Source organism: Arachis stenosperma, chromosome 3, assembly GCF_014773155.1.
Source record: "Arachis stenosperma cultivar V10309 chromosome 3, arast.V10309.gnm1.PFL2, whole genome shotgun sequence".
In the NCBI taxonomy this organism is placed as follows: Eukaryota; Viridiplantae; Streptophyta; class Magnoliopsida; order Fabales; family Fabaceae; genus Arachis; species Arachis stenosperma.
This window is the reverse complement of record NC_080379.1, coordinates 166,185,614-166,203,077: the sequence shown is the minus strand read 5'-3', so window position 1 is coordinate 166,203,077 and position 17,464 is coordinate 166,185,614. Positions and strand designations below refer to the sequence as shown.

Genomic DNA, 17,464 nt, shown 5'->3' with positions numbered 1-17,464 from the left:
TAAAAAAATAATTTTATATTTAAATATTTTATGTAATTTTTTTATTTATCAATTATATTTGGATATAATAATATAAAAGTATTTTTTATTTATTATATGAATATATTTTTTTTTAAAAATGTAAATTCTAACTTTTGAAAAAAAAATTTTTTCTAATACTTTTATTCATACTATTAAAAATTTATTAAATATATAAAAAATTAAAAAAATATTTTTTATTAAAAAAATAATTTTCTATCAACTTAATAGTACTTACTTTTTTTTTAACTAACCAATAACCTCCTAAACAAGATAAAATTGAAAGCCGTATTTTTGTAATAATTTTTATAATTATTTAATTTAATAAATAAAATATTTATTTAATTTATTTAAATAAAAATTCTCATTTTTATTAACTTTACAGTTTTTTTTATTTCTTTTTTTTCCTTTTGTGTATTTATATTTTTCTTTTTTTTCTATAACTTAACCTTTTCAAATTTTAACGTGATTCACAAAAATATTCTTTTAAAATAATTCTTATTATAATTAACCATTTCAGATGTCAACTTTTAATTTATGTGTCAATCTTTAGCTATTTTTAAACACTATTATTTTGGTCACCAAATAATTCTCCTTTTATTATTACATGGAGGTGTATCTATATTATTTTAAGGACACAAGGCACCTTCAAATTAAAATATAATGTGTAAATCACTCTTTTTTAGATTCTTAGGCGCAATTCGGAAACATTTTTCAATTGGGTTGACTTTCATAGGAAAATAGGCACACGAGGAATGTGGAGACTGAAACTTATGAGGATGATGATGCCCATTATCAATTTATCATTTGATTTATTTCTGCGTCCTACCAAATATTTAACCTTTATCCTCTGTTTCTTAATTTAATAGTTAATACACATCTCGACCATTGGATTCTTTTATTTTTTTTTTCCCGTTTCTGGTGGTTCCTTTTAATTTTTCTAGCTGTCTGCATAAAGTTAATCTACAAATTTTGTTCACCTGTCTCCCCAATTATATTGAGTGGTTAAATCCACATGCTACTATGCTTATCTTATCTGATAGTATATTAAATGAGGCCTATTAGTATTTCGTCCACACAACTTTTTTATTTTTTTTATTTTTTCCCGTATTAAAAACAGAAGACATCACTTTATATAAATTTGGTTACTATTTTCATCTTATACTGCCAATCAAAGAAGTTGTTGCCTTCAATAAAATCCGGGGTAGTTGCATCTTCAGGGTTTATTGTCTGAATTGGACGCTGGGTCCGATCCATAAAGTATTATTATTATTCATCAGTCTTATTAGACAAAAACATTTTTTATATATTATATCTATTTTGTTTCTTGTTTCTTGTTTCTTGTGTATAAAAAGGAGTACTTTTTTTTATTTTTGGATTAAATGAGATGAAACATGAAAAGTCGTCGTTTTGGACCAAATCCCCTGCGTGGTTCAATGGAAGTCATTTTCTGTTACTTTATTAGGTGGAAGCTTTCTTGGCTCACTAATGTATCGTGTTTTTGTCATGGGGCATGTACAATCATGCAACAAGCCGAACCATCCATTTGACTTAAAAATAATAATAATAATAATCATAATAATAAAAGTTCCGTGTTTTTTTTTTTCATAAAGGTTATTGTATTTAATTTTTAATCATGAATATGCATTTTAAATAATTCGATTTATTTGAAACCCCATTACAAAAAGTACAATTTTCTAATGACATATATTTTTTATTCCAGAACTCAATCGGTCAAACCTGTCCTTCTAGCAGTTATAAACCTAGTTTACTTCTAGACTCAATTAAGAAGATGTTTCTCTTCGTTCTACAATTGAGAGAAAACAAATAATGTGGATTAGCTTGTTTCTTAGACTTTCAGTCACCTAATTTTATATGTAGGGATAAAGTATTATTTTTTTGTGTTAAATATTTGGTTAAGTATTAATATAATGTTATTTTTAATATAGGGTTTAACTAATTTATGTCTAATTTTGACAAAAAAAATTAACATGTATCTAAAGATATAAAATAAGGTTGTTGGTAATAAAAAATGTTAAATTGTTTATTTTAATAAATTACAACAAAAATATTAAAATTTTGTATTTTTTTTAAATTAATTAGTAGTTTTATCATAAGTCCTTAAGACACATGTTAGCTATTTTTTTTAATCTTGTGTGCTTGTTTAAAAGGTGTTTCAATATTATTTTTACTGTTAATTTTGCACAAATTATTAACAAAAATAGTGTTGTACTGTTGTAATAAATTTATACAATAGTAAAATAAATTATAAAATATTAATAAAATTATATCATTTTTCTCCGCTAGACCATCATTATCATGTTCTTATATTTATATAATACTGTGTTCTTCTTGACTAAATCATATAAAAATTGAGGATTTGAGAAAATATATGTATACACACTTACACAGTACACCCCTCCCCCTGCTTTAACATTTTGATGGAGTTAAAATTTGAGATAAAACTCACAAAACTAAATCACTTTTGAAATACTTAGAATACAAAGTAAGGCAAAAAAAAAAGAAAGAAAGAAAGAAAAAGAAAAAGAAAGCATTGAAATTTAATTTACCCAATGGTTTAGACAAAAAAGAAGATATGTTTGGCTCCTTTTTTAATTCGAATGTTATAATCAAATTCAAATCTAGATACAGGGTATCAAAATCTTTTGAACATAGAAATTTGACGGTTGTTAGAGAAACTTGTCTTTGTTATCATTGTTTGTTTTAACTTGGGGGGGCCATTGGCCCATTACTACCAGCTTATTTATTGTTTTCCGAAATCTCTGTTGTGAAAGTGAAATTTGGTGAGTGACACGGCAACCACAAATGAGAAAACCACTGAAAACAGTCACGTAGGAAGGTTATAGTGTAGGTTAACTTTCACATGAAAAAGAAAAGCAAATAAAGTAGAATCCAATGGCTGAGAAAAGAAGTGGGAAAACTTTTCACAAGTCCTAATTCATTGTGGTTAGGAGAGAATCTTCCTAGTTGTTGGCTTCCTTAAGAGTCAAAAGGCCTAAAAGTTTTATGGGGTAATGATGAAAAGACTGAAGGAAGTTTCAAATTTCGGCAGCTTCTGTTGCTGCTGTGTCTCCAAATTTGATATAGCCCAATGCCCACCACCTGTGGGCCTTAGGACTTGTGTGGACAATTCTTCTAATTCTTCTTTCTTTCTTTAATCATATAAATATAAATTCTTCCAAGTTATATAGTCAAATTGTTGACCTCGCAGTTTGTCACACAGTCGTACCTTTGAAGCTTTTTTTTTTTGTTGGTCATGGTACCTTTGAAACTTAAATTTAGTTATATTGACACTAAAGTACTAAACTATTCATGGTTATACCCAAAAAGAAGAAAAGATACTCCCTTCGAATTAGGAGCAAAGCTAATGCAGCGGAAAATGATTTTTTAATTTTTTCGTCAAGAAGGGGGAAAGGATTTCAAAAACTAAACTAAAGAGCGAAAAAGATTAAAAAGAAAAGATCAAGTGGGCCCGATTAGCCCATGTACTAGTTGAATTAAGTGTATAATAAAGTATATCCAAAAATCGAAATTGATTGTTTGATCCAGTTAGCTCGCTCGAAAGATAATACCAAAAATAATATGGGCTAACGTTTATGCTTATGCGAAAACGTACTAGAACTTTGAAGCCCACCCAACGCAAAAAGAAGTGGCACTGCGGAGAGATTCTGGAGAGCTCTTCTTTTTTGTTTTGACACACCTTCGCCATTTTGACATCTTCATTCACCGTATATGTGGCTGCGGTGCTAATAATCGGAGAAATGGCAAAGGACTATAAATTTATTTTTATTTTTCTAAAGGATTTTTATAAAAAAAAGTAACTAATTTTTTTTAAATTCATCCAAATAAATCCTTAATTATATGAGCTGATAAAATTAAATTATAATAATTATTATTTTTTACAAAATAAAATGAGAACTTTAGGAGTATATTTTTTTATTAACAGCTAGCTATATGATTACATCACAGTTGAAATTTGAGTTAACAAAAATGTCAATATTCAATACCTAACCATGTTTTAAATTTTCAATAAATGATGTATATAAAAAGAAATACCAAAATAAAAAATTATATAATATAAAATACATATTAAAAATAAATTATATAGATATTTTAAGGTGGAAACCATTTGATTTAACTAGGAAAGGGTAAAGCGGGACTAGTTGAATTTTGGGTTGAACCGTGGAGCAGAAGGCGTTAGGCATGTCTCGAGAGTGGTGACGCGTTAGTTACAAGGTGGGTGCCAGCCGCAGAGGAATCCTTCCTTGTAAAGTAATAAGTAAAGCAAAAGACGGTAGCCTGCATAGCTTGATGGTGGTGCAGGTCCGTTTCTCTCAATTGAGACACTGTTTACTACCACAAAGAAACAGGGTTACGTTTTCGCATCGGGATTTGGGATCGAGATGTGGGTGTTCTACCTGATCTCGCTTCCGCTCACGACGGGCTTGGTCCTCTTCACTCTCAACTACTTCGCCGCCCCTCACGTCCCTCGCTACGTCCTCTTCACCGTCGCTTACACCTGGTTCTCTTCCCTCTCCATCATCGTCCTCGTCCCCGCTGATATCTGGGCCACCATATCTTCCCGCCATGATATTGCTCCCATTTCCTTCTTCTGGAGCTGGTCTTATTGGAGCACCTTTCTCCTTACCTGGTAATTCATTGCTATTTCTTATTTCATCATTTGCTTTGTGCTTCTTCTCATTTCAATTATTATTATTGCGTCCTGAGCAGGGCCGTCGTGCCCCTTATTCAGGGTTTTGAAGATGCTGGGGACTTCACAGTGTCTCAGCGATTGAAGACTAGTGTCCATGTTAACTTGGTCTTCTATCTAATTGTTGGAACCATTGGCCTCGTAGGACTTATTCTTCTCATTATGATGCACAAGAAATGGTTTGTTCTTACTATCCTCTTAAACTTGTTATATGAGCCACAAGAAATGTTATCAAGTGCATTCTAGATTTTTTGTTATATCAAGTTATACCAAGATGGAAATACAGGATTACATATAAGTCACACCTTGTGTGGTTTCTTTAAGGCATGGGAAATATGAATGTATGTCCTTTGCCCAATTAGTATGGTTTTACATGATGATCATGGTTGACCAATTAACATGTGATAAGCATTCTTTAGGTTTCAAAAGAAGCTCCATTTTGTTTTTTCAAATATTTTTTGTTGTTGTTGATTGCTTTCTATTGAACAGGCATGGAGGTCTTTTGGGATTTGCCATGGCCTGCTCAAATACCTTTGGACTAGTTACAGGTGCATTTCTTCTTGGCTTTGGTCTAAGTGAAATTCCCAAAAGTGTTTGGAGACATGCTGACTGGACAATCCGCCAGAAAGTTCTCTCCCACAAGATTGCCAAAATGGCTGTCGAACTTGATAATGCTCATCAAGAACTTTCAAATGCTATTGTTGTAAGTAGATTGTATGTGTTGTAAGCAAAGTTTCTCTTGCTATTTCTAAATCTTTTCTGCTTTCCGGTCTACATATTCAAGCTTGAAAATGTTATTAATCTCTTACTTGTAAATAAAATAGTAACCTCTCTATACTGATTAGTTGAACCTATAGGTCCGTAACCTATATTTAAAACTTGATATGTTATTTCTGTAGGTTGCCCAAGCAACGTCCAACCAGATATCCAAGCGTGATCCATTGAGACCTTACATGGATGTCATTGATAATATGCTAGCCCAATTGGTATTGAGATTTTCATTCCTTGATTAAGTATTCTGATTACTGTTTCACCATATGTTCTGCTTATAGTAACTGGATCTCTTTCTCTGTATGTTTCCTTCAATTTTCCAGTTTAGGGAAGACCCATCGTTCAAACCACAAGGTGGCCAATTAGGGGAAAATGATATGGACTATGATACTGATGAGAAGTCAATGGCAACACTTAGACGTCATCTTCGGGGAGCTACTGAGGAGTACTACAGATATAAAAGGTAAGCAATCTGGAATTATCAATTTAGTATTCTAAGTATGTTTATTTGGAAAACTGCTCTTGAATCCTTTACATGCTTTGTATATATTCTTCCAAGGAGGATAAACTGGTAATAGAACATTAGTTGTATGTTTAAAAATAATCTCCGTTAGATTGTACCACACATTACAAATACTTCTACTAGGTTCTTTCTCTTTTTAACCTTATTTGAGTAATCAGTCTTTCAGTTATTGCTCTAGTTGATTGGTTCTACTTGGATGATGAACAGTGTATAGTTTTGCTTCCAAGCTGTATGTGTTAATATGAAAGACCTTCTAGCATTTGTGTTGAAGCGGTCAAAGCTAGAAATTATTCAAATGTACAAAATATTTCAATGTATATATAATCAATTGAAAGCCGTAATTGGTTATTAATCCGTTTTGTTTATTTGTTTTTTCTGGCAGTCAAGTCACAGTGTTGACTGAATTTATTTAGCAGCTTGAATGTTTAGTTGTATCTCTGTTTTCAGTTACATCATTTCAACTAGTTCTCCTGGAATTTCCCTTATATGGTTACTTTTGCAGTGAGTATATGACTTATGTACTGGAAGCCCTTGAGTTGGAAGATACGATAAAGAATTACGAACGCTGCAACTCAACCGGATGGTTGTTTTATTTTATTTTATCTCTTTATTTTTTCTCCACCTAATTATCCTTCTGTAGTATTTTAAAGGTTAGTCCTGCTCACCTTGTGCCATTTTACTGCTGTCATTTCAGGAAATATGTTTCAAGCTTTAAATCTTCTAGGACTGGCAAGTTAGGATCTCTAGTTGATACTTTAGGTAATTATGAGATTTACTTTAACATATTTTTTTCCTGTAACTGGAATTTTATTTAGTAATTTGACTAGTAATGTTGATTGTATTAGTTTCCCAAGAGATACCTTGAAAATTTTACACATTCTCCTGGCTTGTATTAGAGTCATTTGGCACAGCCTTCTGAATAAATGGTTGTTTTATTGCAGAATTTTTATGGCGATGCATTTTAAGAAAACAAGTAGAGAGGGGCTTGGCTGTTGTATTTGGTATCATGTCTGTTGCAATTCTTTTAGCAGAGGCAACTCTTCTACCTAGTGTTGATCTATCTCTTTTTTCAATTCTTATCAAATCTGTTGGAACACAGGAGATGCTTGTGCAGGTAGACTACGACTCAGTGAGATTAATTGCTTGTGCTAAATGTGGACCTTGAGATGCTGCACATATATTTGAAATCTTTTTTCCACCTTATCAAAAGAAGCTTTTTGGTGAAGATATTTTAAAATATTGAAAATCATGTAACAATCCGAAGAATGTTATTTATATTAACTTCTTTCTAATTGAATATTATCGTGGCTTTGCTTTAATGAAACACTTCCATTTTACCATATTATATTATTATTTGAAATTTGCTTTTTCGAATCACTCTTCAATGTTTCATTCATTTGTTCTAATCTCTAGCATCTAGCATCAAACACAACTGTATAAACATTACTCAAGTGATTCATGCTGTCAAACATTTGACATAAAGATAATCTTGAGGTTATAAGTACTGTAAATTCAACAGGATGAATGATTTTGTTAGTTTCACTAAAACTACCTAATGGGAGGAGACAGTGAAGCCAGATTTTACATTTCTTGTTTATTCTCTGAAAGGGTGCATGAAATGGCATATCTTAAATATCGTGTACAGGTGTTTGCTTTTGTCCCTCTCATGTACATGTGCATCTGCACATACTACTCCTTGTTCAAAATTGGAATGTTGATGGTTTACTCTTTGACACCCAGACAGACGAGTTCAGTCAACTTGCTTATGATATGCTCGTAAGTTTTGTCTCATTATTATTATTATTGAATATTATTGTTTTCCTTGAATTGCTAGTGATATCTTGTAAGTACTGTTTGTATTCTTTCTTGTTCCAGCATGGTTGCTCGTTATGCACCCCCTATCTCATACAATTTTCTCAATCTCATTCGCCTTGGTTCCGACAAAACAACTGTATTTGAACAGGTAAGTATTTTAGCAATGTTTCATGCATTACTGTATACTCTGATACTCTGATCTATATCTTTCACATATAGTATATCATCACTTCACAGTAACCCCATCACAATTTTCATGGCTGTAGTTCTTAGGTGCTTTACATAGAGTATGTTCGCTTAAATAGTTTATTTAAATGCTTATGTGAAAGGATTTTTTAAAAGTAACTTATGAATAAGTTATATTATATTTAAATATACATCATAACAAAAGTGCTTATTTTGGGAAGGTATAAATCTCAAAAAGCACTAGAAATGACACCTCTTCAGAAACTATATAAGCTCTATAGCCAGACAGAACAAAATGTTCACATCAACAACATACCTAAATGGTTTTATCACTTTTATGTAGATGGGTACTATGTGGAAAATGATATATTCCTCGTTTGCATTCAACTAGTTTGTCATTTAAGTTTATTGACCAAAGTATGTTTTATTTAATCCTTTCTTTTATTATCCCAGTTAGATGAATTTTATTTGTCATGTGGCATCTGTTGTGTATTTACAGTATATGATTTTATTCTTTTAATATTAATTTGTCATTAATTAATCTCATAAGCTAGAGACTGAAATTATTGGCAGCTACATATCAGAACATGTTTGATTCCTTTGGTTCCTATTAATTCATTTATCTGATTTGAAGCATTGTGCTTGATTGCAGCGAATGGGTAACATTGATAAGGCTGTCCCTTTCTTTGGAGACAAGTTTAACAGAATCTTTCCACTCATTATGGTTATATACACCCTTTTGGTTGCAAGCAACTTCTTTGACAGAATATTTGATTTTCTGGGAAGTTGGAAGAGGTATATTTTTAAAACTGAAGCTGAAGATATGGATGGTTTTGACCCGTCAGGATTAATTATCTTACAGAAAGGTATATTCTTTTAAACCTCTACTTAGAGTTAATAAAAATGACAAATCGCATCTGAATTAGCAAACTTACCTTGTATTTGGGATGTTGTGATACTCATGCTTGATAGTGGAATTGTGTTATTTTTAGAACGGACTTGGCTTGAACAAGGATGCAAAATTGGTGAGCAAGTAGTTCCACTAGCAAGGAATTTCAATGGTATTGATGTTGAATCTACCAGCAGTCTGATGGTATGTTCACGTGCCACCTCGAAAGAAAGAAACAATCTCATCTATTTTTTCATCTTTTGTACCGAATGTAGTTTAATCTTGTCATGATTTCAACAGCTTCAAGATATGACATTATAAGTATTTTTTTTGTTGTGGTTATGCATTTTACTCATGTTATAGATTATATTGTTCAGGAAAAAAATAGTGTTGAAATGAGGGGAACTTCCAGTCTGACAAATACAGAAAGAGATGGAGGTCTTCCTAAAACTTCAAGGGAAGAGACTAGGAGATATACTTCTAGCAGGGAATCCATAAGCAGCAAGTATGCTGCTTTCCGGCGGCAGAGCGAACAGGCATCTAGATATAACTCCAAGAGGGAAGAGAAAAATATTGAGTCCAGTAAGGTTTCCTTGCTTGATCACAGTGATACTTCTCATTCAGACAATACAGCCGGAGTGTCATCTGCGGGTTTGGCCTCGACATGGCAAACAATGAAGACAGGCTTTCGGAGTTTCAAGGCCAACATGGGAGCCAGGGGGCTTTTACCCATACACCAACCACTGGAAGGTAAGATCAACCGTGCTTCCTCGTCGGAGTCCCTTGATGATATCTTCCAAAGACTGAAACAGCCTTCAGCAGAGCAAGTTATTCATAACGAGGAGGATTAATTGGAAGCCATATACAATATTGGGATTCCCAAGTCCATATTATCATGTATATTAATGTGAAAGTGCTGCATGATGTTCTTACCATTCTTTCTTTTTAATCTTAGTTTAACCTTAGTCCTCTAGTGTAGCCTAAAGAAGGAAACAGAGTCCGCCATACAGAAACTTGAACAGTAATCATATATAGAAGCCATACTTGAAAAATGTTCAATTGTATAGCGTTTGCAGATGTTTGATCCGTTGCGTATTCATAATTTTTTAATCACACAGCTGCGCTTGTCATATCGCTGTAAAGATTCTTTATAATTTGTATTTTGATTATCACGGTCAAATTCAAGCTATCAATGAAAGATGATAACCATAAATAATAAAATGATGATGAGAATCATTAAAAAATTTACAGGATGAATTCAATTTTGATTACGTTCTGCTTTAAAAAGAATAACAGAAAAAAACTTCAAATTAACAAGAATAATAAAATTTAAGCTCTAGGCCCTAGGGTTCCCGATGGTCCTGGAATGCAAAAAGGCCTATATCTGGAACTTTCTTGTGAGTTTGAGTAGTTTGGACCAAAGGCTATTTTTCTTACTGCGCCTGTTATCTCGATTGACTTCTCTTTCTCTTTGAGGGAAAGGCAACCGACTAACTCTTCTTCAAACCACCACCGAAGCTAATTGATGATGAAACGGAATCCAGCACATTGGACGCAGAAGAAGAAGAAATGGATTGAGGAGAATTACGGGAAGAAGAATGGGTTGGTCTGTTGAGATTGGATAGTTTGTCTCTTAAGCAAGAAGCGCAAACGCCTGGTTGTTGGTTGTTATTCGGATGAACCTTGCACCCAAATCTTGATGCTTCTATTTCCGACCACTTCATCTCTGAATGCACTTTGTTACTGCTTGCGTCGTTCTTTTTCTAGCAATGCATGGTTGAAGTATAATGGACCGCCACGACTCAACTTCTATGACTGCGCCCAATCCAATCCAGTTTCTGGATGTTTCCTAATCAAGATAATCTCGTTGATCTAACAATAAATTCTTAAATACGAATTGGAGTTAGGAAATTAACTGTGGGAAAGAAAAAATGATTCGTGTGTGCTGCAATCAAAACCGAGGCCTCATTTTATGGTCCCTTAAGATTTATACGATTACTCATTTTGGTCCTAAAAATTTAAAATTATTTATACTGGTCTTTTAGATTCAAGTTTGAGATAAAGTCGAAGCTGAGTTCGTTCATTAAATAAAAACGAAAAATGACAAAAAAGAAAGCATTCATTCCCCTTCGATATTTTACACCTATAGTCTTTTTGTCCTGGTACATCTCTTTCACATTTTAAAAAAGTCTGAAATCTTGGGTTACTAATTGGTAGAATACTAAGCAACCTGAAATTTTTTTGAATATCATTCAAGAAAAGATTATTCTAAAAAAATTCATAGAATTCAAGGAACTATTCCTCTTGGATGAAATGCTAAAGGAATACCCGAAACTACGTTCACAAAATCTTCGTACCAAAATATACAAAGAAACCATCCAATTGATCACGACGCACAACGAGGATCGTATCCATGCAATTTTGTATTTCTCGACAAACATATTTAGTTTTGTTATTCTAAGTGGTTATTCCAGTCTGTGTAATCAAGAACTTCTTATTCTTAACTCATGGGTTCGAGAATTCCTATATAACTTAAGTGACACAATAAAAGCTTTTTTCATTCTTTTATTAACAGATTTATGTATAGGATTCCATTCAACCCATGGGTGGAAACTAATGATTGGTTCTCTCTATAAAGATTTTGGATTTGTTCAGAATGATCAAATTATTTCTGGTCTTGTTTCCACATTTCCAATCATTTTAGATACTATTATAAAATATTGGATTCTCCGTTATTTAAATCGCGTATCTCCATCACTTGTCGTGATTTATCATTCAATGAATGACTGAAAAAAAGATCTGCGAGTTAGGTCAAATTTGAAAGTTTGTTATTTTTATTTTTTACATTTTACAAAAGCAAGCTAAACAACATTCCAATCTTTTTCTTTATCGCCAGCACCCAAGAGATTCTTCCCATATTCCAGGAATAGTTTTTCAGTAAATAGCCGAATCATGGATAGGGAACTAACTATGCCAGTGATCTACCAAAATTTATTGTAGAAATTGAATTTTCAGGATCAATGATTGGACCATGCAAACTAGAAATGCCATTTCTTGGATAAAGGAAGAGATTACTCGATTCATTTCCGTATCGCTCATAATATATATATTAATTCGAGCACCTATTTCAGATGCATATCCCATTTTTGCACAACAGGGATATGAAAATCCGAGAGAAGCGACAGGTCGTATTGTATGTGCCAATTGCCATTTGGCTAATAAGCCCGTGGATATTGAAGTTCCACAAACGGTACTTTCCGATATTGTATTTGAAGCGGTTGTTCGAATTCCTTATGATATGCAAATCAAACAAGTTCTTGCTAATGGTAAAAAGGGGGCTTTGAATGTCGGGGCTGTCTTATTTTATACTGTAATTATATTCTGTATAATCAAAAATTTAAGAAAAAGGACCGAACTTTTGATTCTTTCGAGTCTTTTTCTACCGTATTTAGAGAATTCCTTGTACTGCAGTACTAGTCAGTCATAGTATATGACTGAGGCTAACTTTGGTTGGTTAATCCAATCTGTTCATCGATGGTCGGCAAGTATGATGGTTTTAATGATGATCCTGCACGTATTTCGTGTGTATCTTACCGGCAGTTTTAAAAAACCTCATGAATTGACGTGGGTTACGGGCGTTGTTTTGGTTGTATTGACCGCATCTTTTGGTGTAACTGGTTATTCCTTACTTTGGGACTAAATTGGTTATTGGGCAGTCAAAATTGTAACAGGAGTACCCGAAGCTATTCCCGGAATAGGATCGTCTGTCGTCCCTCGACACTTTCCGGTGATGATTAGGCAAATGGAGTGCTGAGATGACATCTTTCCTGTCACATTGAACGCTGTAACGGCTAGTTGATGTGGCGAGAGTTGTATTTGTATCCAATTTAGTCCTCCCTTGTTAAAAACTTTGTCATTATAATTCAGATAAATAATAAGATAATTAGGATTTCAAGAATTAAATTGGATACAAATACAACTTTCGTCACGTCAGCTAGCCGTTGCAGCGACCAGCATGGTAGGGAGGGTGCCATCTTAGTACTTCGTTTGTCTTATCATCGTCGAAAATAGTCGAGGGACTATATTGGTGCCTGAACTTGAATCTAAAAGACCAATATAGGTAATTTTAAATTTTAGAAACTAAAATGAGTAATCGCGTGAATCTCGATGACTAAAATTGGAATTTATTACAAAACCGAGATTTGAAAATTGCATTCATTTATTTCGTCACTAATGATTCAATTATTATTACTAAATCTTCTTTACGTTGAAAAGAAAAAACAATATTCATACACTCAGGAAGTCAACATTCTTACTATCCGTTCTGTATAAAGGTATAGTTGTTACAAATTAATTATATAAAAAAATGTGTTTAATACTTTAATTGTTAAAAAATACTAATATTTAAATAATATTTATTATAAAAGATTTACGTGTAACGAGATTGATTTAAAGGCACTGCACATCTAAAGAATAAATACATCGCAGGACTCATAAGTAACGTTTAACAAAATGAAAAAAACCAAAAACAATTGTATCAAATTAACTATAATATAAGACAATTCAATTAATCTCTTTATTTTTAATTTAAAAATTTAAAAAATTAGAATAATAGAATTGTTTTTTTTATATAACGAATATATCTTTTAACTAGTTAGTTGCATTCTTAATTAAATTCTTAACAGAACTAAAAAAAATACGAAAATCATGACACGTCGATTCACTGCATGTAATTGTAAATTTTGAGATGAAATAATATAGGAAACCAATTCTAGATAACATTAATTAAAATTATTTAGTGTAAAATTATCTTTTAATGTTTCTTTCTAGAAAATTTAAGATTTATAGTTAGAATTTAGAGTATAAAACATTAAAACTTAAGATTTAAAATTTATGTTTTAAACTTTAGAATAAAAAGAAAATAACAGAAAGAAAGTTAACTCACTTCTTAGTTCTTACACTCCTTTTGATATTTAAACGTCAAGTCTCGAGTCATCGTGGTACGTTGGTCTTCAAAGCTAAAGATCAAGAAAGTTGGAGCCCAGAGGAGCAGAGGGTCAAGACTCAAGAGTCAACATAGACCCTCCAATTTCCAAATCTAAAACCCAATTGCAATCAAATTTCTTTCATTCATCATTTTTCTTTTTCTTTTTTTTTTTAAGTTAAATATTTTATATATATTTGAAATATTTGGACATACATATATCATGATTGCTATATTTTGTTTTTCTTAACGCTAAACCTACTCTTATTGAGTGAATAAGTAAAAAAAAACAAAATGATCTATTAAGACTTTTCTTAGAACTTCTTAATTTTTTCGGCCAACGTATCTTTTTTATTTTAATTTTTTTCTTTGTTCAAATATAAAATAAAAAGAAGAAACTGAAATCGCTATCAAAAAGAGCATAACTCGTTGGAATATTTATGGTTTACAAGAGTGTTTTTTTTTTTAGACATACACACTTACACACACTAAATTCCGTTATTGTTGGGAGTGGAAATCGATTTCGGGTGTGGCTTAATACGAGGCAAACTGATTTGTGACTCACACTGTCTCAGCCACGGTTTACAAGAGTTGAATATGGAACAACTTCTATATAAGGGTAGGTTATATTTTTGTTCTTGAAATTTGGTAAAAGTTTAAAAAATACTTTTAAGTTTTATTTGTTTCAATTTTATTTTAGAAGTTTTTATTCCATCAAATATATCTTTGATGACTAAATTTTCAAAAAATTTGACACCAATCTAATAATAATGCATGAAAATTATGCTTGATTTGCTTGTATTAAATGTTGTTCTTATAAAATTGTTGTTGAATTGGTCTTAAATTTTTTGAAAAATTAGCCATTAAGAATATATTTAATGTAAATCGAAAATTTTTGAGATGAAATTGAAACAAAATAAAATTTAGGAGTATTTTTAAAATTTTTGTCAAACTTTAGAAACAACAAAATATACTTTACTTTTTATATAATTTCTAAATGGGCCTGTTATGTAACACATTACACATCAGTGGATTGGGATGAAGTGCACCTCATGGGCTTTCTTTAGGAGTTGTATGTTATCTTTTACATAATAAACGTGGTAATTTTGCGGGCTTAGCCCCGATTTAATACCCAAAAGAACGAACGTTGTAGTTTGTATACCAAAAAATGATAGTTTGATAAATACAGCAATTCGTGGATGAACCATGGGCATTAGACAAAGCTTCATGGCGATGGAAACCTGAGAGAATTTTCAAATGTGAGATTCAATAAACTCGAAAAACATAAGGCAAAAGTTTTTCGGTGCTTTTAGTTTGATGTCGAATTTATGAGACTTGTCGTTTAAGATAAATATTAAATATTTAAAAATTATTTATTTATATATTTTTTAAATAAAATATTAATTTTTATGTTTTTAGCAAATTAAACAACATTATTTAGACATCATAACAATAACCAAAACATAAAGAGTTAGACTATCCACAGCCCATTGTTAATTTTTTTTTGTTTGCATCAGGGTATCCATCAGGCCGGAAACCCAATGACTAACCAATGACTAATCTTTCGGATACTGCAGAGGCATACAAAATGGGCAACCCTCCCACTCAAGCAAGCTTCATTCCCATTCTCCAATGAATATCAAATCCAAGAGAGATGGTTAAGGGACACAGACCCTCATCTATTTGTACCAACTTGCGTTGGTACAGCCCATTGTTAAATTAATTCTGCTAATCCTGTCTTGTTTTGTTAATGTAATTCTGGACTTTTAGTCTTTTTATCCAAAAGAAACATAAAGTCTCAAGGGCCATCAATTTTGATAAAATTTTAGCCATTATTTAGTTAACAGTTTTTTTTTTCACGGGCTAAATTATTTAGTTATTAATCCTCTTCTCCATCTCTCTCTATTTAAAATACCTATGCTGATTATTTAATGGCCCAAAATTTTAAAAATTGATGGTCTCCTAATACTGCCGAAAAAGAAATATGAGATTTACTGAAATAGTAGATAATTTAATATTTTAATTAGTTTTTTTTTTAAGTGTTAGCAGCGATAAAAAAATTGTTTAAGTTTGTTTTGTTTAGTAATTAAACAAATCAATTTTTAAAATTTTTAAAAGTAGACATTTTAGTTTTTAAAAAAAAAATTAATACACAAATTAATTTCTAAAATTTTATTCCACCGTATAAATTAGTCTTTAGTCTATTTTTTGATAGAGTAATTATTTAAATTAGTTTTTAAAAAAAATTAATACATAAATCAATCTTTAACGTTTTTCTCTATCAAACATAATAGTTCTCTATCTATTTTAATTTTACCATATATCAATTTTTATTATTATTAACTTAGTTTTGTACATATGGACGATAATATTATCATATTAATACATTTTTTTGTTGAAAACAAACAAGATGAATAATAATGCTTTGAAATCCAATAATTTTTAACTTCGAGTTTTTTTTAGAATAATTTCTAATAATTTTATTATTATTATTATTATTATTATTATTATTATTATTATTATTGAGTGACTATATATATTTTTTATACTTTTATATAAAAATTCTTTTTATATTATAAATACATACATAAGAATTTATTAAATAAATTTATTACTAGTTTTATCCAAAAAATAAAAAATTATAGTACAGTAATATCGTGTAATTAATAATAATAATAATAATTTTGTTTTATTTTACTTTTTTTATGGATGGAAACTATTATGTTTGACGAAAAAAGTTAAGGATTAATCTGTATATTAATTTTTTTGGGACTAAAATATTCACTTTTAAAATTTTTAGGGACTGATTTGGATAATTATTCTGTCGAAAAATAAACTAGGAGCTGATTTATCTGCCAAAATAAAATTTTAAAAATATTTTTGTGTATTAATTTTTCTTAAATACTAAAATATCTGCTTATAAAATACTTGGCGATTAATTTTGATAATTATTTTTTTAAAATATTTTTCGCAAGATCTACATTAAAGTTGAAATTTAGTTAACTGAATTAGCCAAATTCTTAATACTAAGATGAAGAAAAATGTTGTGCGTTAAACTAGCATCTAGAGTACTATTTTTTAAAGAATACTAGAAAGTTAATATTTTTAATACTAAAAAAAATAGAACAATTGATAAGTATTAGTTTAAATATTAAAAGAAATAATATTATAGAACAATAGAATTTATTATTTTTTATCAATAATTAATTAATAATATTTAAAAATATTAATTAAAAATATATTATTAAATCATTAAACTTAAAATATTGATCAATATAATATAAAATTACTGTCCTTAAACTTTTCTCTAAAAAATATTAATGACTTAAAATTTCTCTGTTGAAAATGATAATAAATTTGAGCATTTATTAGGAGGGGCTCCATTGTGGCATGAGGAAAGCAACTCAAATTTGTAAGGGTGCATGACCACATTTTGCTTTGAATATATTAATTGGCACAAAATTGAAGCAGCTCCGAAGCCTTTATGCCACTGCCATGTATCATGTATAGTATAGTACATATCAGTGTCCTCGTCCTGAAAGCCTA

The 17,464-nt window shown here is 30.8% G+C and overlaps 1 protein-coding gene and 1 pseudogene across 2 annotated transcripts; both read left to right on the top strand.

Moving 5' to 3' along the window:
* Window positions 1-4,192: 4,192 nt before the first annotated feature.
* On the top strand, window positions 4,193-9,998 carry LOC130969395 (uncharacterized). Of its 2 annotated transcripts, none has more exons than XM_057895081.1 (13): window positions 4,193-4,690; window positions 4,771-4,929; window positions 5,240-5,453; window positions 5,650-5,736; window positions 5,845-5,984; window positions 6,547-6,627; window positions 6,739-6,803; window positions 6,986-7,158; window positions 7,690-7,820; window positions 7,920-8,007; window positions 8,698-8,911; window positions 9,038-9,138; window positions 9,312-9,998. In XM_057895081.1, the coding sequence occupies exons 1-13, from the start codon at window positions 4,443-4,445 to the stop codon at window positions 9,783-9,785; spliced, it is 2,175 nt and encodes a 724-aa protein (XP_057751064.1). In that variant the 5' UTR covers window positions 4,193-4,442; the 3' UTR covers window positions 9,786-9,998. The 2 variants fall into 2 exon arrangements, with proteins under 2 accessions (XP_057751064.1, XP_057751065.1); XM_057895082.1 differs by having other exon boundaries at window positions 4,456-4,690; window positions 4,793-4,929.
* Window positions 9,999-11,034: 1,036 nt separating this feature from the next.
* Window positions 11,035-11,724, top strand: LOC130966398 (chloroplast envelope membrane protein-like; annotated as a pseudogene).
* The last annotated feature ends 5,740 nt before the right edge of the window (window positions 11,725-17,464 follow it).

What these genes read in the sequence shown, in the direction of transcription:
- LOC130969395 (XM_057895081.1), top strand. Translation starts at nt 4,443, where the DNA reads ATGTGGGTGTTCTACCTGATCTCGCTTCCGCTCACGACGGGCTTGGTC. An exon ending in AAACAACTGTATTTGAACAG is followed by an intron (nt 8,008 to 8,697) that starts GTAAGTATTTTA and finishes GCTTGATTGCAG; the next exon opens with CGAATGGGTAACATTGATAA. An exon ending in AATCTACCAGCAGTCTGATG is followed by an intron (nt 9,139 to 9,311) that starts GTATGTTCACGT and finishes TATATTGTTCAG; the next exon opens with GAAAAAAATAGTGTTGAAAT.